Genomic DNA, 22,490 nt, shown 5'->3' with positions numbered 1-22,490 from the left:
GTTGGCAGGGTTGTTAAGGACACTAATGACAGTACGCTGCTGCTGCGACAGGATCTAGAAAAGTTGGGCAGATGGGCTGAGAGGTGGCAAATGAATTTTAACATTGACAAATGTAAAGTACTACATATGGGAAGCAGTAACCGCAGAGTGACGTATCAACTCTTTGGTACTACACTGACAGTGGTAGAGAATGAAAAGGACCTTGGGGTAATTGTACAGGCAGATACGAAATTTTCTGAGCAGTGCAGGCAGTCTGCAAGAGTAGCTCATAGTATCGTGTCAGTGATATACAGGAATTTTTCTAGCAGGGATAAGGAGGTGATTATCCCCTTGTATAAGCCAGTGGTGAGGCCACACCTTGAGTACTGTATACAGGTCTGGAGGCCTCATTTTAAGAAGGATGTAGAGCTGTTGGAACGAGTACAGAGAAGGGTAACAAGATTAGTGAATGGAACAAAGGTATGTTCTTATGAAGAAAGGCCTAAGTTTTGTAAATTACAGTGTCTGGAGACTAAGCACATGTGAGGTAATCTGGTTGAGGTGTATAAAGCCTTGAATAGTTTGAGCATGCTCAGTGCTGATGGGATTCTTCCTCTTGCTCAGAATAATTGCCTGAGAGAGCATAGATTCAAATTGAGGAAAGAAGGTTGTAGGATAGATGTGTTGAAGTTTGCCTTTAGCCAGTGGGTGGTTGATTGGTGGAACAGACTTGCATTTTTTGTTGTGGAAGTTGGTAGCCTAAATAGATTTAAGGCTGAGCTGGACAGGTATTTGGAACGAACAGAGGGGAGAAATGGGAGCAGTTTTTTTTTTTTTTTTTTCTGGCTGATGATGCATAAGCTTGCTTTCTTGCATCATATACCTCTACTAATTCTAATCCTAATTAAATTCTACTGTTTTAACTAAATAAATATATAATGACTAAGATTTTACAAATGTAACATTATTAATCAATGCATATAATTTGACAATGCAAAATTTTTAGAAATCTTCATATAATTTTCATATAATTTTTATTATTAAATTTTCATATAATAGAAATCTGCATATAATTTATAAATCACAAATCTGCCTTGCCATGGAATATTGTTCCCACATCTGGGGTTGTGCCCCCAAAACCTCACTCAGGCTTCTTGATTCCATTTAGAAGAGGGCAGTTAGGTTAATTAATGATTCATCTCTAACAGAGTCTCTCCACTCGCTGTCTCATAGACGTACTGTTTCTGCTGCATGCCTCTTCTACAGATACTTCCATGGGCACTATTCTTCTGAATTGGCTTTTATAATTCCCGCTCTCTCTTTCAAAACAGTCCGAACACATGCCACCACCAGCCAGCATTCATTTACTGTCCAACTTCAAACTCACAGAACCAACTTTTCATCTTCCTCATTTATTCAGCCGTTTTCTGGAACAACCTTCCTTCATACGTATTTCCTGAAAATTACAGTGTACAGAAGTCCAATGTCAACAAATATCTTCTTTCGTCTTCTCAACCTCCAACCCAAGCATGGTACTTAGTACTATAGGTTCTAATACCTCTTGTGTTTGGGGTTTACATAAAAAAAATATATATATATATATATGTATATAACTTGATAGGAGATACAAAAGTTATGTAACTAATCTTGGAAATAATACTCGATACTGAAAAAAAAAATATATATATATATATATATAAACCAAAAAGTAGACTGACCATTATGCCCCATCTCAACAGAGGACCACAAGGCCAATAATGGTCAGGGAATCTCTGCATTTCAATCGGAAGATCGGATATCTATATAAAACCATACAAATAAATTATAAATAGAGTAAAAAATTAATAAATGAAAAATAAAATAATTCCAGCAGTATGGCAAGACAAGAGCGAAAAGGTCGAAATTAAACTTAAGAATCAAACGAAACAGGGAGGGTTGTTTGGTTTTTAGGAGCATTAGCAACTAAGGCCATATTGCTCCGGGAATATGCGGTGGTCAATCCCTTGACTTTTCCTCATCCTCCGTATTTAGTGGTGACGGGCTCAAACCCCGGTCTAATCAAGAAGCGTGTGCTACGCACTGCTGCTCCTTTGAGAACACGGAGGGAAGAGAAGGGTAACAAGAGTAAAAATATTGCAGCAGAAAATCTCTAAGATAATTTAGAACATCTAATTATAAGAATAATAAATATATATATATATATATATATATTTCATTTAATTTTGAAAGCCAAATTAAAATTGAAATTTAACGGCGCCCCCTCTGACGGGCACCAGGTCCAAATTTATGTGAAATATCACCAACAGAGATCTAGACCATTACAGTAAAATAAACCAAAAAATAGACTGACCATTATGCCCCATCTCAACAGAGGACCACAAGGCCAATAATGATCAGGGAATCGCTGCATTTCTATCGCTAGACAAATTGCCGCAAAGGCGAGTCAATCGAAAGATCAGTCCACCACCCGATCCATAGATCGAACCGCCAATACAGAGGATTTGAATAGCGTGGTCCTGATGCAGCGAAAACTAAAAATAGAACAGATATGAGCGCTCCAGTGCAAAGCCACACTAACAGAATTAATTTTAACCAGTTTATATAGACGAAAATTGAACTGGGGATGACAGCACAGGTGCAGCGTTAGCAATTCACTTATTTTTACCCTTGTTACCCCTCTCTTCCCTCCTAGTTTCGTTTGATTCTTAAGTTTAATTTAGACTTTTTCGCTCTTCTCTTGCCATACTGCTGGCATTATTTAATTTTTTATTTATTATTTGTTTACTCTAATTCTAATTTATTTGTATGGTTATATTTCAAGCATCATGTAGAGGAATATGCTTTTTGCTGCCTCTGATGTTTGCTATACCTTTTTATTTTATTTTTATCATGAAAGATTCAGTTTCCAACTATTTTAAACGTTATTTAAATATATATATATATTTATATATATATTGGTCGATAATTCAATAAAGTGTTATTTTTATACGTATATGATTAAATATTGGTCGATTAATTCAATTAAATAGTATTTTACTATAGGTATTAGTGTGTATATGGATCAGGTAATCAAGCTAGCATATATAGGCTATCTTAAGTCTGTTTTTCCTATAAACGTTAAGTTAATGCAAACATATTAAAATTACTATGAAGCAATCAAATACAAAATGATAATAATAATGAAATCATTACTAACTGTAAATGAAAATATCAATACTAAGTGATTATGACAATATCAATACTAAATGATAATGTGCAATGCAATTTTTGAAAATATCAATTACAGCAGCCCCCCGTTATAAAGCAGTTCGCTTTATGCTGATTCGCTAATAAAGCTGTTCTTATAGCATAACTCGTATCTGACTATAATGCTGTCACAGATCACTATAACGCTCTTTTACAGATTGCATTTTTGGCATATTTAATGAAATCGTTTCATTTGGTGGAGTCGATAACTTGAAAATGAATAGCAAAACAGCATTAAAACGTTTCCCACACTCCGTGAAATTTTCTCGCTCGCTAATTTAATGCAGTACAGTGACTTGTTACGTAGTTCCGAGATCAACATTTTAAAAAATTATCAAGTATATTGCTTGTAATATTTGCGTTATGTGCATTTATCCAAAGACTAATCATCACTCAGCACAGTATTAGACATTGTACGTAACGGACAGTTTACTCGAATATTGTATCATAATTAATGCGACCAATGCAGTTACATTTTCAAAGAGTTAATAATGGCCGACAAGAATGAAAAAGCAACAACGTCTGGATGCAGTATGAAGACTATAAACATAAGAAAAAGACTGAATTTGAAAATTAAATTAGACGTTTTGAAGCGAATCGATTCCGGTCAACGACAAGCGGATCTGTGCCATAATTTAGGACTTGCAAGTTTAACTGTAAGAACAAGTATAATGCAGAATTCAGTTAAATTAAATATTAGAAAAGAGAATTAGATTAGCCAATCTGATGAAAACTCACCTAAAAAAAAAAAAAAAAAAAAAAAAATGTGAACCCATTTAAAACTGGTAAGGGCTGGTTGAATAGATTTAAAATCTAGGGAGAAGCCACAAGTGCAGATCAAGGAACCGAAACTTTCAAAAAAAGAACTTGTTAAAATTATTGAAGATGGGTATTGTGTGTTATACTTCTCAAGAACTTTATAACATAGATGAAGCAGGACCTTTGTGGAAACGAATGTCTAAAAGAAGTTTCATATTGAAAGAAGAAAGTGGGGCAAAGACAACTTAGATGATTTCAACCCTTCTAAAACTCAGTCATGTCTTATATCTCGCAAAAAGGATTCTTCTGCTCCTATGCTTATCTTTAGTGACACTCCATTTTCTAGGCAAAATGATATATCTATTTTGGGGATTACCCTGACTTTTGATCTCTCTCTTAGCACACACATTACAAATATTGCTTTCTCTGCATCTAAAAAACTTGGTTTTCTCTTTCGTTCTCGGCGTTGCTTTTCTTCCAAACAGCTGCTCACTCTGTATAAATCGAAAATTTGCCCTGCCATGGAATATTGTTCCCCCAACTGGGGTGGTGCCCCCCATAACCTCTCTAAGGCTTCTTGATTCCATTCAGAAGAGGGCAGTTAGGTTAATTAATGATTCATCTCTAACAGAGTCTCTCCACTTGCTGTCTCATAGACGTACTGTTTCTGCTGCATGCCTCTTCTACAGATACTTCCATGGGCACTGTTCTTCTGAATTGGCTTGTATAATTCCCACTCTCTCTCTTTCAAAACAGTCCAAACATGTGCCGCCACCAGCGAACATCCATTTACTGTCCAACTTCAAACTAACAGAACCAACTTTTCATCTTCCTCGTTTATTCATTGAACTGCTGTTTTCAGGAACATCCTTCCTTCGTACATATTTCCTGAAAATTACAGTCTACAGAAGTTCAAGTCCAATATCAACAAATATCTTCTTTCATCTTCTCAACCTCCAACCCAAGCATGGTACTAAGTACTATAGGTTCTAATACCTCTCGTGTTTGGGATTTACATTAAAAAAAAAAAAAAAAAAACACATGCCAGGTTTCAAAGCAGCGAAGGATCGGATAACTTTATTGTTGGGTGGTAACGCTGCTGCGGGGGGTTTAAAATTAATACTCCTTTCAGTTTATTTGGAAGAGGGCCAAAGTTCAATCCAAAATCGACACATTTTTCATGATTAAATTCATCATTTAAATTAAATCAATTAAAATCAATTTAGCTCGATTAAATTCATGATTTTAATAGGAATTTTAAGTTTAATTTTGATACGTAAGTAGTTACCGCATAATTATATACGTATGTAATGCAGAATATTTTATATGTGCAAATATTTGAAAATTAAATATTTTAACCGACATTTGTGCATCTTTTCACTACCGTTCATTATTGATTAGGAAATATCCTATGGCACCGACCGTAACTCACAAATACATATGTTACCTTATGGGAATGCAGCACTCGCTTAGCGCGGGTTCAATTAGCGCTCTGTTTTTCCGGAACGAATTATCTGCGTTAAGCGGGGGTCACCTGTATATATATATATATATATAAGCATTATTTTTAGATTAAGTCGGTTTTTTATTTAGTTTTAGATACGTATTATAGTTTTTGGTTTGAACTTAAATTTTAAATTTGTAAGCAACCGTAGCAGCAAACTGGGATAGGTGACACAAAGCCCAACGGGTACGTATCTGAATAAATGAGAAGGTTCTTACTGCAACTTGTCCTGTGGTGGTCGTCTTTCATAAAGGGGAAAGGGGTAAGTTCCCGCCTTCTTATTGTTTTATATGTAGTAAAGTTATTACTGCGCAGTCACGCTAATTGTATATAGTGGTGTGATGTTGAATTAACTTCAGGGCCCGATATCCTATGTCAGTGCGTGTAGGGGGGAGGTGGTTGGAGTTGGGAGAAACCTTCCGAAAAGAAACGATGGTAGAAATGATGCTTAATGTACATGAAATATGTTTATGAAAATGGAAGAAAATTACTATTACAAATGTAATTTTGTAAATACAAAAAACATTTTGTATTTACAGCAGAGTAAAAGGCTCAAGCTTAATGGGAGTGCTGTGCCTCAGTGGAGAACTGAGGGGGGCAGTTGTCCTCTGAATCACAGCCTTTTAAAATGTACTACTTCTTTGATGTTTGTAAAGCAATCAGGGATGGGACGTGATATACCCAAGGGGAATGTCTTTGTGTGTGTACAATGTAAGGAGCATGAGGAAATCAGGCAAAAACTCAGCATTGTTATGGGCCTATATGAGAGCTCGAAGGATCTAAATTGAGGGGACCATCAAGCTCTCATCTGCTCACATCAGTGCCAGAGCTTGCACTTGAACATCACACAACGCAACGGCCAAGGCAGAATACACTGGTCCCCCACAGGAACTAGTAGTTGTTGGTGATTCTATTATCAGGGAAACGGGGAACATATTGTGCAAAAAGGATAGGTGGAACAGGACCAGAGTATTTCTGCCAGGGGAAAAGGTTGATGACGTTTTAGAGGAGATATCATCTTTTAAGGGCACAAATGGTGATATTGTTGTACACGTTGGCACTAATGATATTAAGAGTAGGAGACCAGATTACTTAACAAGTACAGGTCACTGTTGAAAAAAATCTGTGAATTAGGGTTGAATTTGAAAGTGTCTGCAATTCTGCCCTGACAGAATAGGAGGGAGTATATGATTAGAGTCTTTGTCGATCAATTCGACCCTGGAGAGATTGTGCAAGGCTCAAGGGGTAGAATTTTTTTCAGCCTGTTCTCTGCATGTTAACAGGGGAGACTGCTTCCACAGGGATGGGATACACTTAAATAGAAAGGGTGCAAGAATATTTGCTGATGCTATCGAGTCAATTTTAGGTGAAAACTGCTAGCTTGGGTGGATACATGGACTAACAGATTAACAGTAGCTGCTGGCAGAGGTGAAAGTGATTCTTGCACTGCTTCTATTGGAATGAGGGGCAAAGAAAAAAAGATGCAGGGGATTTTAGAGACTGCTGGGGGTCATTGCGATACAAATAAACACATGGGCTGTGTTATAGTAACTAAGAATAGGAACAGGTGCATGTATACTTGTGGGTACACAAATGCTAGGAGTTTGGTAAATAAATTTGATGAATTTGAGGTGTTGGTCAAAACATCAAAGGCAGATATTCTTGGGATATCAGAGACGTGGTGTCATACAGATATAAGGAATGCAGAAATGTAATTTGGGGAGTACAATGTGTACAGTAAGGATAGGAGCAGGGGTTATGCTATTAGAAACACAAAATCCAAGGAAGTACAGCCAAGTCGACATGGCTGGACACTGCAGTGTCTTGCCAGTTTGGTGCAACATAAGCACTGGGAAATAAAAATTGAGGTAAGAGTGTGTTATAGGCCTAATGAGAGGCTGATGAGTATAATAAAAAAACTGTACAGGGAAATTATTATTATTATTCGCTGTATGGTGCAAGGAAGCCTGATCCTTAAGCTGTACCAGCCAAAAAAAAATGACTTACCCTGAGAGAGAGAGAGAGAGAAGGGAATCACCAAGAAAGAGAAGAATGATGATATCCAGCTGAGGACCCTGGGTGTGCCAAGCCCATACTCACCAGATGTTAGCCAGAGCGGGCCAGTAAATCAGAGAGTCTTATAATAGGAGATTTTAATTTCCCAGATATTGACAACAATTTACTGATTCACTCGAACACTAGCAAGGCTTTTGTGGATTTAATGGAATGATTGTTTTCTACAGCAGCAGGTTCAGGAGCAACTAGAGGGAATTATACTCTTGATCTGATTATCAGTAGTGATCCTTCATGCATTAAGAATCTGCAGATAAAGGAACCACAAGGTGGCAGTGATCACTGCCACCTTGTGGTTCCTTTAGTGATCAAGCCACTGTGATCACTGAAGTGAGATTTACCCAAAGAGGTAACTACTACCGTCGGGGGTAAAGGGTAGATTTTTGCTTTCGTAAAGGTGAATACGTAGGTCTGAGACAGTATTTAAATTCTATACAGTGGGACCAACTGATGATGTTACCAACAGCAAATTCAAAATGGGAAGCATTCAAAGAATTAATATTGGAAGCTACTAAGCTTCCAATATTAACGAAACTAAGAAATATTGTTCAAGGTTCAGGCTTAAATGGATGTCGATTGAACTAATGAGACATGTGGCAGAGAAGAAAAATGCATGGGATACTTATAAAAAGCTGGTCTGTCACCCAGTAACAAAGGAGGTTAGCCAGGCAAAGGCAGATTACAAGAAATCTTTGGCAAAGGATGTAATGAAAAACAGCAAAGAGTTCTTTTCTTATGTAAACTCTAGAAAGAAGGGGGTGAATCAGATTGCTCCACTTGATATCGATGGTTCAACTGTTGATGATCCTGCACAGCTATCCAATAAACTAAATTAATGTTTTGCATCTACATTCACAAATGAGGAGGTATTCAGGGAGGGGAATGACAGTAGTGTATTAAACTCAGGCAGTATGCTAGATAGTCTTGTAATAACTGAGAGTAAAGTGGAGGATGGATTAATTGTTGAAGATAAACATAAGAAAGGCACCTGGGGTGGTTGGAATCTATCCAGTTATATTAAAAAAGGCAGGAAAGGAAGTAAGCAAGCCCTTATCCATAATTATGAGGGCTTCCTTGGACTCAGGGGAGGTACCCATGGACTCAAGATGTACAAATGTGACCCCAGCCCACAAAGGAGAATCAAAGGGCAACACAAGTAACTATACACCTGTTAGATTAATTTCTGTTCCAGGGAAATTAATGGAAGCACTGGTTAAAGAAGCATTGCAGGATCATCTAGAAAAGACTTCCGTTATAGCTCAGACACAGCATTTGTTTGTTAAGGTGAAGTCTTGTCTGACCAATTTGATTGGATACTATGATATGGTCGCAAAGGAACTGGTTGCAAAGAATAATTTTGATATCATATTTTGGGATCTTAGAAAGGCTTTTGATACTGTTGCAATTTGTGCAGCACAATGCCACAGTGCTGCACAAATTGCAGCACTGTGGCATTGGAGCCAAATTGCTGCTATGGATAAAGGGATGGTTGAGTGGGAGAAGACAAAGAGTGGTAATCAATGTACACGGCTCTTCATGGACTAATGTTATTAGTGGGTTCACCATTGTTCAGTTTTGGGTCCATTGTTGTTTTCTGTATTTATTAATGATATTGATGATGGTTTAATGTCCAAATTTGCAGACATAAAGAAGGTTGGCAGGATTGTTAATGACAATAATGATAGTACTCTGCTGCAACAGGATCTAGAAAAGTTGAGCATGTGGGTTAGAGGTGGTAACTGAAGTTTAACATTGACAAATGTAAACTACTGCATACGGGAAGCAGTAACCCTAGAATAACGTATCAAATGTGTGGTACTGCAGTGGTAGTGAGTGAAAAGGATATGGCGTAATTGTGCCGGCAGATATAAAGTTTTCTGAAGACTGCAGACCGTCTGCAACATTATTCCACTGTGTCTTATCAATAATATACAGGAATTTTTCTAGCAGGGATAAGGAGGTGATTATTCCCGTGTGTAAGGCAATTGTCAGGCCACACCTTGAGTACTGTATACAGGTCTGGAAACCTCATTTTAAGAAGGATGTAGAGCTGTTGGAACGAGTACAGAGAAACGCAACAAGATTAGTAAATGAAACAAGGGGTTGCTCTTACAAAGAAAGGCTTAAGTTTTGCAAATTGCAGTGTCTGCAGATTAGGCACCTGCGAGGTGATCTGATTGAGGTGTATAAATCCTTAAATGGTTTGAGCATGCTCAATGCTGATGGGATTCTTGCTCAGAATAATCACCTGAGAGGGCATTAATTCGAATTGAAGAAAGACAGTTATAGGATAGATGTGCGGAAGTTTGCCTTTAGCTGGAACAAACTTCAATCTGTCGTAGAAGTTGGTAGCTTAAATAGATTCAAGGCACAACTAGACAGACATTTAGAGCGAGTGGATGGGTGAAATGAGAAGGGTATTTTTATTTTATTTTATTTTTATTTTATGGCTGATGCGATATAAGCTTGCTTTCTTGCATCATGTGCCTTTACTAATGCTGATGCAAATTTTTGCAAGTTGCAGCATCTGGAGACTAGGCACCTGCGAGGTGATCTGATTGAGGTGTAGAAGGCCTTGAATGGTTTGAGCAGTCTCAATGGTGATGGGATACTTCCACTTGCAGAGATTAAGAACCTGAGGGGGCATAGATTCAAATTGAGGAATTAGAGTTGTGCAGAAGTTTGCCTTTAGCCAGCCAGTAGTTGATTGCTGGAACAGGCTTCCATCTGTTGTTGTGGAAGTTGATAGCTTAAATAAATTTAAGACTGAAGCAGACAAACATTTGGATCGACCGCATAGGTGAAATTTTTTGTTTTCTTTTCGGCTTATGCCCTAAGCTTGCTTTCTTGCATCATGTGCCTCAACTAATTCTAATGGTAATCTGTTGGATAAATATTGGACTATGTGGAAAAAATGCCACGATTGAAGTCAGACTGCCTGGACGTTTGCAATTCTGCCCAGACCTATATGTTAGGAAGGATTATATGCTGAACAGCTTGTGGATTAACTGAAACGTGATGGGATCTGAAAGGATGGGAAGGTATTTTTATGTGCATGCTCTGCATTGGTAGGTAGAAGGAATCAGTTTTGTAGAGATGGATTCAATTGAAGGTGCTGAAAATAGTTTTGTCCAGTATCATTAAAGGGTCAAGAAAAACTGCTAGTTAGGGGAGAGAAGAGTAATTTAGAGCTGAATTTATCTGATGATATGTATCAATGTAATGCTTGCCCTTACCTCATTAATTCTTGTTTGTAGCCACTGCAGCCAATGTCTATATGCTGTTCTGCGGCCAGCAATGTTTCAAATGATCGGGAAGATGAGTTTGGGATACAAACCAAAACAACTTCAGGGGGTGTGTCAGGGCAGTGAACTATAGAAGATTTCTTAGTGTCATCTGTGTCTACAGTACCAGATGTCAATACAGTAACTGAATTTCAACTCCTGGTTGGGACAACTAATGCTGATATAATAGGGCTATAAGAAACATGCACCCTGAAATTGGCACCTCCTTAGCCAGGTGGGCAGGAGCAGCAGTGCGTAGCACACACTTCTTGATTAGACCGGGGTTTGAGCCCGTGATCACCAAATACGGAGGATGCAGAAAGGTCAGGGAATGACCACTACATATCCCCGGAGCAAAATGGCCTTAGTTGCTAATGCTCGTAAAAACCAAATAACAACAACAATAGCACCCGGAAATTTGTGATGAAGAGTTCTACAGTATGTAGTATCCACTGCGGGATGGAAATCTCCTTAATGATTCATGCTGAGAGACATGGGCCATAGTCTGCCACGCTGGTCCAGTGCACGAGTTGGCAGATCGACCATATTTAGCCGTCAGAGGCTTGAACCTCAGTCTACTCAAAGAGTGTGTACTACTGCACTTCTGCTCTTGACCACTTGGCTATGGAAGCCATTAAGCTTAAACTTGGCTACTGATAGCCTCAGCCAAAAAAAAGAACAAACTCACCCATCCATATCCTCTAGGATATGAACACGAAAAGAACTTTTTCTGAGTCTGAAGTTACGTCTGCCAGCATAGAATCTGTGTGGTGTGAGTCAGTCAGAAGCAAAGGAACAATGAGAGTGGCAGTAATCTGCAGACCAGAAGATTACGAACAATTCGATGAGTGTTTGTACAAGCAGATGGAATGGGGAAGAAAGTTAATCTGCCCAGATTGATTGGAATAAGTGGGAGGGAACCTCATCATGAGGAAAATCTTTTTTAAATAAACTAGATTATTATTATTGGCTAAGGTAAAGAAAGCCTGCATGAGAACAACGAGAAATGTTGGATAATTTACGCGGAAAATTAGTTTCCCGACACCGGACTCTAGCGCTGCTCGCTCGGTAAACAAACGGTAGGTGTTATCGGTCTGGAGCAGAAATCGAGAAGGATATATTGATTGACAGGTAGATGTGGCAAACGATGAAATGATTAGTGGTGGGTGCGACAGAGGACAAGTTGCTATTTAGTCATTGGTTGGCATTATGATGTGTATTTACCAGTAAAGAACGGTGCATAATAGTTTTGTAATGAATGGTGAACAGGTAATAGTAGCGATGAATCTTTTAAGGTGCTGATTGACGTTATGATACGTGTGTATGCACACAAGTGTCTTTAAAAATAAAAGTACTGTAATAAAAAATTTATATTTTGTTAATAAACAATTTATGTGGTAGTCCACCCATGATTCCAAAGAAAAAAGGTTAGGTTACCCCCTTTGAATGGCTACCTCCACTTGAATCTCATGGGATTCAAGTGGAGGTAACCTGACTTTTTTCACCATTACGAAATACTGTAATGGTGACAAATGGTTAGGGCATGTGCGATTAGGACAAGTTACCATTAGTGCTGCTAAAATGATACTAAACCAGTGTTATCGTGTGTGGTGTTCGGTCACCAATCAGCACATTGTTTGCCACGCCCACCTGTCAATCAATATATCGTTCTCGACTTTGCTCCAAACCAATAACACCTACCGTCTGTTTACCGAGTGAGCAGCGCTAGAGTGCCATATCGGGAAACCAATTTTCCGCATAAGTTATCCAACGTTTCTCTTCGTTCTCGTGCAGGCTTTTTTTTACCATCGCCTTATTATTTGTACCAGCATGTTAGAGAAAGTACAAGGGGTGAGAATATTCTTGACCTCATCATTACTAATGAATCGGATGATATCACAAACCTTAAAGTACAGGTACCATTGTCAGGAAGGGATCATGCAATCGTCATCTAGAAGATGAAGAAAGATGTTAGCATTATCAAAGGCACATGATGCAAGAAAAAGCAAGTTTATATAGCATCAGCCAAAAAAACCCTTATTTCACCCATCCACTCGCTTTAAATGTTTCTCAAGTTCTACCTTGAATCTATGGAAGTTTATTCCAGCAATCAACCACCCACTGGCTAAACGCAAACTTCCACACATCTATCCTACAACCGTCTTTCCTCTATTTGAATTTATGCCCTCTCAGGCGATTATTCTGAGCAAGAGGAAGAATCCCATCAGCATTGAGCATGCTCAAACTATTCAAGGCTTTATACATCTCAGTCAGATCACCTTGCAGGTGTCTAGTCTCCAGACACTGTAATTTGCAAAACTTAAGCCTTTGTTCCATTCACTAATCTTTTTTGGCCTTCTCTGTACTCGTTCCAACTGCTCTACATCCTTCTTAAAATGAGGCTTCCAGACCGTATACAGTACTCAAGATGTGGTCTGACCATTGCCTTATACAAGGGGATAATCACCTCCTTATCCCTGCTAGAAAAATTCCTGTATATCATTGACAAGACACCATGAGCTACTCTTGCAGACCGTCTGCACTGCTCAGAAAACTTCATATCTGCCTGCACAATTGTACTCTCATTAGCGTCATTAACAACCCTGCCAACCTCCGTATCGTCTGCAAACTTGGACATTAAGCCTGATATGTACCATTATCAATATCATTTATAAATACAGAAAACAATAATGAACCCAACACTGAACCCTGAGGGACTCCACTAATAACATTAGTCCACGAAGAGCAGTGTCCATTGATTAACACTCTCTGCCTTCTCCCACTGAACCATCAGTTTATCCATAGCAGCAATTTGCCCCCAATGCCACACTGCTCCAATTTGTGCAGCAGTCTTCCATGTGCAACAGTATCAAAGGCTTTTCTAAGATCCAAATATATGCTATCAAAGTTATTCTTTGCATCCAGTTCCTTTGTGACTACATTATAATATCCAATGAAATTACGCAGACAAGACTTCCCCTTAACAAACCCATGCCGTGTCTGAGCTGTAACTGAAGTCTTGTCTAGATGATCCTGCAATGCTTCTTTAACCAGTACCTCCATTAATTTCCCTGGAACAGAAGTTAAACTAACAGGTGTATAGTTACTTGTGTTGCCCTTTGATTCTCCTTTGTGGACTGGGGTCACATTTGTACATCTCCAGTCCATGAGTAACTCCCCTCAATCCAAGGAAGCCCTCATAATTTATGGCCCATGGTTTGCTTACTTCCTTTGCTGCCTCCTTTAATATAACTGGATAGATTCCATCCACCCCAGGTGTCTTTCTTATGTTTATCTTCAACAATTTCTCCTCCCCTTTACTCTCAGTTATTACAAGATTATCTGGCTTACTGCCAGAGTTGAATAAACCTCTAGCATTCCCCTCCCTGAGTAACTAACTCCTCATGTGTGAAATGTCGATGCAAAATATTCATTTAGTTTGTTAGCTACCTGAGCAGGATCATCAATTGTTGAACCATCGATATCAAGTGGACCAATCTGATTCATCCCCTTCTAGAGTTTACATAAGTAAAGAACTCTTTGCTGTTTTTCTTTGCATCCTTTGCCAAAGATTTCTTGTAACCTGCCTTCGCCTGCCTAACCTCCTTTGTAACTTGGTTACAGACCAGTTTATATCTGTCATAGGCTTCTGTGTCAGATTTTAATTTATATGTATCCCATGCATTTTTCTTCTCTGTCACATATCTAATTAGTTCATCTGACATCCATTTAGGTCTAAATCGTGAACAATATTTCTTTGTTGGTATGAAAATCCTAGTAGCTTTCGATATTAATTCTTTGAATGTTTGTCATACTTAGGCTCCTTTTGATAAGAAGCATGGCACCTCTTCTGTCTTTTCTATTCTTACTAAATACTATAGTGAACCTCATCATCCCCTGAGTGGTATGATCTTTCAGTTAGCCCTGTAATGTCAGCATTAGTTAGCCAGGAATTCAGTTCAGCACACAAAAACTCTTGAAATGTGTACAGGCATTAGGTTGACCCATATCATCAGATGTACCTATATTATCCCTGCCCCCCCCCCCCAACCAGCAGTTTCCATTAAACCCTTAAGGTAACCTCAGATTTCATTTCCACTTACTTCATTTACTCTGTTGTATCCAAAATTTCTCTTTCCCAAAATCCAGAGCTTCTATAGTCCATTCAAAAGTGGGCATCCAAATTAATTAATGACCCATCTTTTAAAAAATCTCTCCACTCTGTCTCATGGATGCTCAATTTCTGCTGCATGCCTTTTCTGCAATTGCCTTCATAGGCACTGTTCTTCTAGTTTTAGCAATTGCAGTACTATTCTTGTTAGTGGTTTTCATTTAAAAAAGAAAAAAAAGAACATTCCTGGATCATTTAATTCATATCTGCAGTCTATATACCTAGAAACGTTACTATAATTCATTCTGTTATTATTATTGTTACTGTTGTTGTTGTTATTTGGTTTTTAGGAGCATTAGCAACTAAGGCCATATTGCTCCGGGGATATGTGGTGGTCATTCCCTGACCTTTCCGCATCCTCCGTATTTGATGGTCACGGGCTCGAACCCTGGTCTAATCAAGAAGCATGTGCTACGCACTGCTGCTCCTGCCTATGGAGGCGCCTATATATTGTTACTGTAATGTTCATTTAGTCTCTCTTCTTTTTTTTTTTTTTTTGCCTCATTCACAATTTTGTTTGTTTTTAAAAATGAAATACCTTATGTGTATGAATTTCATAATTTGCATACATATAATGAAGAACATTTCCCTTTTTTCTTTAAGAGTCTTCAAGAGAAACTGACAAAAGCTATTGCCATCACTAAAACTGCAAAATCAAAAAAGCTTATCCTTACTAAATGTAAGCACTGTTCAAATTCCCCAAAAACTCCTAAGGAGAAGAAATATATTGCAAAAACAGAAAAACAGATAGTTTCAAAATCATTTTCTGCATATCACATAAAAAAATCTAATCAGTCTACTTCCCAAGAAGGTAAAAAGGCTGCTGAGGACAAAGTTGTCTTCCTCACTGATAGTTTAGACACAGAAGAGAGGTATGTATTTAAAGTTTTATTGTTGAAAATAAAAATTAATGTGTAAAAGAAAAAAAAAGTAATTATTTGCTTGCTAACACAATATAGAGAAATTATATAATTAATAATAGCAGAATGATTTTTTTTTTTGCTTTGATGCTACTATTAGTTGTATGTACTACACAAGAAAGGCACTTAACTAGTTTATTTTTTAAGTAATGTTGTTTTTGTTCGTTATATATGATTAAAAACTTCATCATTAAGTTTTCTGAGCAGTGTAAACAGGCTGGGGAACAATGAGGTGATTATCCCATTGTGTAAGGCAATGGATATTCTGGAAATGAATACTGCATACAGGGCTGGAAATTTCATTTAATGATGGATGTCGATCTCTTGAATTGGGTACAAAGAATAGCAACCAGATTAATCAAGGATATAGAAGGTTACTCCTACTATGAAAGAGTGCAAGATTCTGCAAATTAGAATTAGTATCATCTGTACGATGCAAGAAAGCAAGTTTATACAGCATCAGCCCAAAAAAAAAAAAAAACACCTTCCCATTTCACCCATATGTTCACTCCAAATGTTTGTCTAGTTCAGCCTTAAATTTAAGCTATCAACTTCCACAACAACGGATGGAAGTCTGTTCCAGCAATCAACTACCGACTAGCTAAAGGCAAACTTCCACACAATCTATTCTACAACTGTCTTTCCTCACTTTGGATCTATATCCCCCCCCCTCAGGTTCGTAATCTGAGCAAGCAGAAGTATCCAATCATCATTAAGCCTGCTAAAACCATTCAAGGCCTTCTACATCTCAGTCAGATCACCTTGCAGGTGCCTAGTCTCCAGATGCTGCAACTTGCAAAACTTTAGCCTTTCTTTGTAAGTGCAGCCCTTTGTTCCTTTCACCGACAAATTTTGTTGCCCATCTCTGTACTTGTTCTAGCAACTCTACATCCTTCCTAAAATGAGGCCTCCAGACTTGTATGCAGTACTCGAGGTGTCACCTGACTATTGCCGTATTCAAAGGGATAATCACCTCCTTGTCTCTGCTAGTAAAATCCCTATATATCATCAACAAAATTCCATGACTTGCTCTGGGAGCCCATCTGCACTGCTCAGAGAACTTCATATGTGGATGCACAAATACCCCCAGGTCTTTTTTATTTTCCACCTCCCTGAGTAGTACCACACAGTTGGTACATTTCTCTTGGGTTACTGCAACCCATGTGGAGTACTTTGCATTTGTCAATATTAAACTTCAGTTGCCACTTGTCAGCCTATCTGCTTGGCTTTTCTAGATCCTGTTGAAGTAGAATACTGCCTTTACTGTCATTAACAACCCTGCCAACCTTTGTATCATCTGCAAACTTGGACATTAAGCCTGATATACCTTCATTGATATCATTGATAAATACACAAAACAACGAGCCCAGCACCCAGCAATGGGGGACTCCACTAATATCATTAGTCCATGTAGAGCAGTGTCCATTAATTACCACTCTGCCGTCTCCCACTCAACCATCCCTTTTTCTATTGCTGCAACTTGCCTTTAATGTCATACTGCTCCAATTTGTACTGCAGTCTTCCATGTGCAACAGTATCAAAAGCTTTCCTGGAATCCTAGTATATGATGTCAAAATTATTTTTTGCATCCAGTTTCTTTGTGACAAGATCATTGTATCAAATTTGTCAGACAAGACTTCCCATTAACAAACCAATTCTCTGTTTGAAGTATTGCTGCAGTCTTGTCCCGGTGATCCTGTATCAGCTTTTTAACCAGTGACTTCGTTATTTTCCCCAGAACAGAAGTTAAACTAACAGGTCTATAATTATTTGTGTCACCCTTTGTACCCTCCTTGTGAATTTGGGATACATTTGCACATCTCCAGTCCATGGAGACCTCTCCTGACTCTAAGGATCCTCCCATAATTATTGCTATGGGTTTGCTTACTGCCTTCCCTTGCTGCTTCCCTCAATATAACTGGATAGATTCCATCTGCCCCAGGTGCCTTTTTTATGTATAACTTCAACAATTTCTCCTCCATTTTGCTCTTAGTGGCGTCTCCTTAGCCAGGTGGGCAGGAGCGGCAGTGCGTAGCACACGCTTCTTGATTAAACCGGGATTCGAACCCGTGACCACCAAATATGGAGGATGTGGAAAGGTCAGGGAATGACCACCGCATATCCCCAAAGCAATATGGCCTTAGTTGCTAATGCTCCTAAATAACAACATAACATTGCTCTCAGTTATTACAAAATCACTTAGTGCTCTGTTAGAGTTTGATAAACTTCTGACATTCCCCTCCTTGAATAACTCTTTGAATAACTGCTGTGCTTGGAAACCAGGCACCTGCAACGAGACCTGATTGAAGTGCTCAAGGCTTTGAATGGATTCAGTAAACTGAGTGATGATGACATTTGTTCATTCTACTTATGGCATTCATGGCGAGCAGACGTGCCTATTACAGCTCTTCATAGCGACATTAAAGAAGCATAGATAAGAAGGGATTAAAAGCAGGATTTCAAAGGATTTTTAGTATATTGTAAAGTTTATTTTAATAAGTTTTTTTCCCCATAATAGTTTGATTTATTTTTTTATATTATAAATATAATTTTTTTCAAAGTTTCTTTTATTAATAATTAGTAAATTTCATAATGGTTATACAAGATCTGCCTTGAACACTTTGTCAGAGGGGTACCATGACCATCTCATACGGAAATAGCCGATTGCAATTTCCGGTGAGTCATGGCTTTATCCTTTGCATGTATTCCAAGACTCTGCAGCACCTGTGGCATGTATTCCAAGGGCGGCCTAGTGGATAATCCTAGCTCACTTGGAAATTCTTTTCTTTGTCACCATTACAAGGAGTGCACCGATCTTAAGTTACAATTGGGTGTATTGCTAGAACAATTTGAGTCACTGAAAAAATAGGCTTGCCCTCAAGAATAATGTAACTGGGAGCTCATCAGGGACTGAAGACTCTAGCAACCTACCAAGTGATGCATTCCTGATTCGGACCCCAGAACAGAATAACCAAGTGCAAACTACTCTGGTTCAAAAGAACTTAGTTCTATTAGGTGACTCCATTGTCAGGGAAACGGGAAATATTTTTTGTAATAAGGATAGGTGGACCAGGGTATGTCTGCCGGGAGCAACTATTGATGATGTCACCAACAGACTGTCATATTTTAGGGGGGGGGGGGAAAGAGAATATTATTATTCATGTGGGGACTAATGACATTAAGCATGCACAATCTGACTATTTGTTAGACAAATATTGGACCATGCTGAAGAAATGTCGCGAGTTAGGTCACAATCTCTATGTGTCTGCAATTCTGCCCAGGCATTATAGGTGGGATTATATGCTGAAAGCCTTGTGAATTAACTCAAGACTTGAAGGACTCTGCAAGGCTTTTGGGGGGAAATTTTCATCTTGGCCTGCACTGGTAGGTAGAAGGAATCTGTTTTGTAGAGATGAGATACATTTAAACAAAGGTGGTGCAAAAGTTTTTGCCAGTGTTATTGAGGATGCCTTAAAGGTTTAGGGAAACTGATAGTTTGGGAGGACAAGGGTAATATGCATTTATCTGATGGTATTGGTCAAATTAATTCTTGCACATACCTCAAGAGTATTTGTTTGTTACCACAAGAGAACATAGTAGCAAGGTGTTCTGAGGGCAAAAACGTTTCAAATGAATGGGTAGCAAATGCCAGGGAAGCAAGCTTAAATAACATTAAGGGGTGTATCAGGGTAGTTAATTATGCAAAAACACTAAGTTTTAATTGTTTATACAGTAATGTCAGAAGTGTCCTCAATAAAATGAGTGAATTCGAACTGCTGGTTAGGACAAGTAACTCTGACATAATAGGGCTTACAGAAACGTGGTGCCACATGGAGATAAGGGATGATGAGTTTCAGTACGGTATGTATAATGTATTTAGGAAAGACAGGGAAGGTAGAAGGTGTGGTGGGGTCATGCTTCTTTTCAAAAGTAGCCTGAGTGCGATGAAAGCTTTCAGACATTTTGCATGCTAGTGTAGAATGTGTATGGTGTGAAATAGTTGGAAGCAAAGGTATAATGAGAATGGAAGTAATCTACAGGCCAGGTGATTGGGAAGATTATGATGAGAGCCTCTACATGCAAATGGAATGGGCAAGTATTATGGGTGATTTCAATTTGCCTCTAATTGATTGGAGCAAATGGGAAGGAAACTCCACATGGAACAAAATTTTTAAATCAACTAGATGATTGTTATTTCTATCAACGTGTCAGGGAAAGTACTAAGGAAAAGAATACTCTAGACCTCATCATTACCCATGAACCAGATGACATAATAGGACTGACAGTACAGGAATGATCCAATAGCAAGTATGATCACGAAGTTCTACAGTAGATGATGAAGACAGAGGTGGCAGTAGTTAAAGGTAAAGTAGTGGGTTATAATTTTAGAAATGGAAATTACAATGCTTTAAGGTGCTACATGACCTCTATTAACTGGGTAGATATCGCACAGAGAGCAAATACAACTGAATTATGGTATACCTTTAAAACATTAATCACAGAAGACTTGAATGCTTATATACCATTAAAAAGATAATCTACATGGAGGATTTCAAGTTGGATGAATAATGAAGTTGCCAAATTACTTGAGCAGAAAAAGGCAGCATGGAAAAGTTGCAGAGCAATAAAAAAGTATAGTAGCCTATAACAGCTACAAATTGATCTGTAATAATGCCACTGAAAGGGTTAGGCTGGCAAAGAGGGGGGGGGGGGGGATAAGGAATTCTTCACATATATAAATGCAAAGAAGAGGACAAACCAGATCGGACCCTTATATAACGGACGTGGGATAGTATTAGATACCCCAGCGGAAGTTGCATATGAACTCAACAGTTACTTTGCATCGGTATTTACAGAAGAAAAACCCTTTATGACAATAAGAAATTATGGGAGTAAAGTTGAAAAATATATAATTAATGATGCTGAAATTTCACACGTTTATTTAATGAAAAAACTTTGAGCCTACAGGCCAGTAAGGCTCCTGGGGTTGATGGCATTTACCTGATAATCTTAAGGGAGGTATCAAGTGAGTGCATTGAACCAGTGAGGCTAATTATGAGAGAATCACTGGACTCAGGAGTGATTCTGTTGGATTCAAAAAGTGCCAATGTATCTCCAGTACATAAGGACAAAGAGGGAAATTACTAAGAGTGAAGTGGGAAATTACTGGCTGATTATTCTAACTTCAGTAGTAGGGAAAATCATGAAGACTATGATCAAGGGTGGAATTCAGGATCACTTAGATAGAAATGTAATTCTGAAGGATATTCAGCATGGTTTTGTAAAGTGAAAATCTGGTTAGCTATTTTGACAGGGTCACTCAAGAGCTCGACTCAGGGAATAATGTCGACGTTGTTTATTTGGATTTCACTCAGTCCCACATGAGCGGTTACTTTATAAGCTGGAATAGGTTGGAATCACAGGGAAAATAAGAAGTGGGGTTCCCCAAGCATCAGTATTAGGACCACTGTTGTTTTTGATTTTCAAAAATAACATCGACGAAGGGATAGAGGGCGTGATGTCTAAATTTGCAGATGATGTAAAGATTGGTAGAATAGTTAATGATTGCTGCCAAGTAGAGCAGAATGACCTAGATAGACTTCAGAATGACCTAGATAGACTTCAGAAATGTTCACAAAAATGGCAGCTATGCTTTAATCCAGCAAAGTGTAAAATATTGCACTCAGGGAACGGTAACCCTAAAATAGCTGTACTAAAGCAGGTAATGGAGGAAATTGAGTTGGGTATTACGATACGGTTAGATATGAAGTTCTCTGAGCATTGTAGTCTGGTTGCAAAGAGGTCTCATGATGTCCTATCGAAGATTGATCGAAAAATCGCTAGTAGAGATAAGGAAGTCATAATCATATTATATAAGGCTATTGTTAAACCACACTTGGAATACTGTGTTCAAGTATGGAGACTGCACCTGAAAAATGACATTGTTCTTCTTGAAAGGGTCTAAAAATGGGTAACTTGCCTGGTGATATCAGCAAAAGCATTAGCATTGGTAAGCTTATGCAGCATCAGCCAAAAAAAAAGAAAAAAAAAAAAAAAACACCATTTCACCCCTCCATTTGTTCCAAATGCCTGTCCAGCCCAGCCTTAAATTTATATAGGCTATTAGCTTCCACAACAAAAGATGGAAGCCTGTTCCACCAATCAACTACCCGCTGGGTAAAGGCAAATTTCTGCACATCTCTATTCTACAACTATCTTTCCTCAATTTGAAACTGTGCCCCCTCAGGTTCTTAGTCTGAGCAAGAGGAAGAATCCCATCAGCATTCAGCTTGCTCAACCCATTCAAGGACTTATACACCTCAATCAGATCACCTCGCAGTTGATCTGATTGAGGTGCAGAACTTCAGTCTTTCTTGGTAAGAGCACCCCTTTGTTCCCCTTACCAATCTTTTGCCCTTCTTTGTACTCGTTCTAGCAACTCAATATCCTTCCTAAATGAGGCCTCCAGACCTTTACACAGTACTCTAGGTGTGGCCTGACCATTGCCTTGTATAACGGGATAATCACTTCCCTGTTCCTACTAGCAAAATTCC

The 22,490-nt window shown here is 38.5% G+C and overlaps 1 protein-coding gene across 1 annotated transcript in view; it reads left to right on the top strand.

Annotated features, from left to right (window-relative positions):
- LOC150088267 (centrosomal P4.1-associated protein-like) overlaps nt 1-22,490 on the top strand; it is a 452,284-nt gene that overhangs the window by 410,067 nt on the left and 19,727 nt on the right. The window contains exon 10 of the mRNA XM_090370091.1: nt 15,620-15,888. Within this exon, the coding sequence (XP_090226217.1) occupies nt 15,620-15,888 (269 nt within the window). The remainder of the gene's footprint in view (nt 1-15,619; nt 15,889-22,490) is intronic.

This window comes from Mastigoproctus giganteus, chromosome 3 (genome assembly GCF_048544385.1).
Source record: "Mastigoproctus giganteus isolate SK-2022 chromosome 3, ASM4854438v1, whole genome shotgun sequence".
Classification (NCBI taxonomy): Eukaryota; Metazoa; Arthropoda; class Arachnida; order Uropygi; family Thelyphonidae; genus Mastigoproctus; species Mastigoproctus giganteus.
This window is presented reverse-complemented; position numbering and strand designations above follow the sequence as displayed.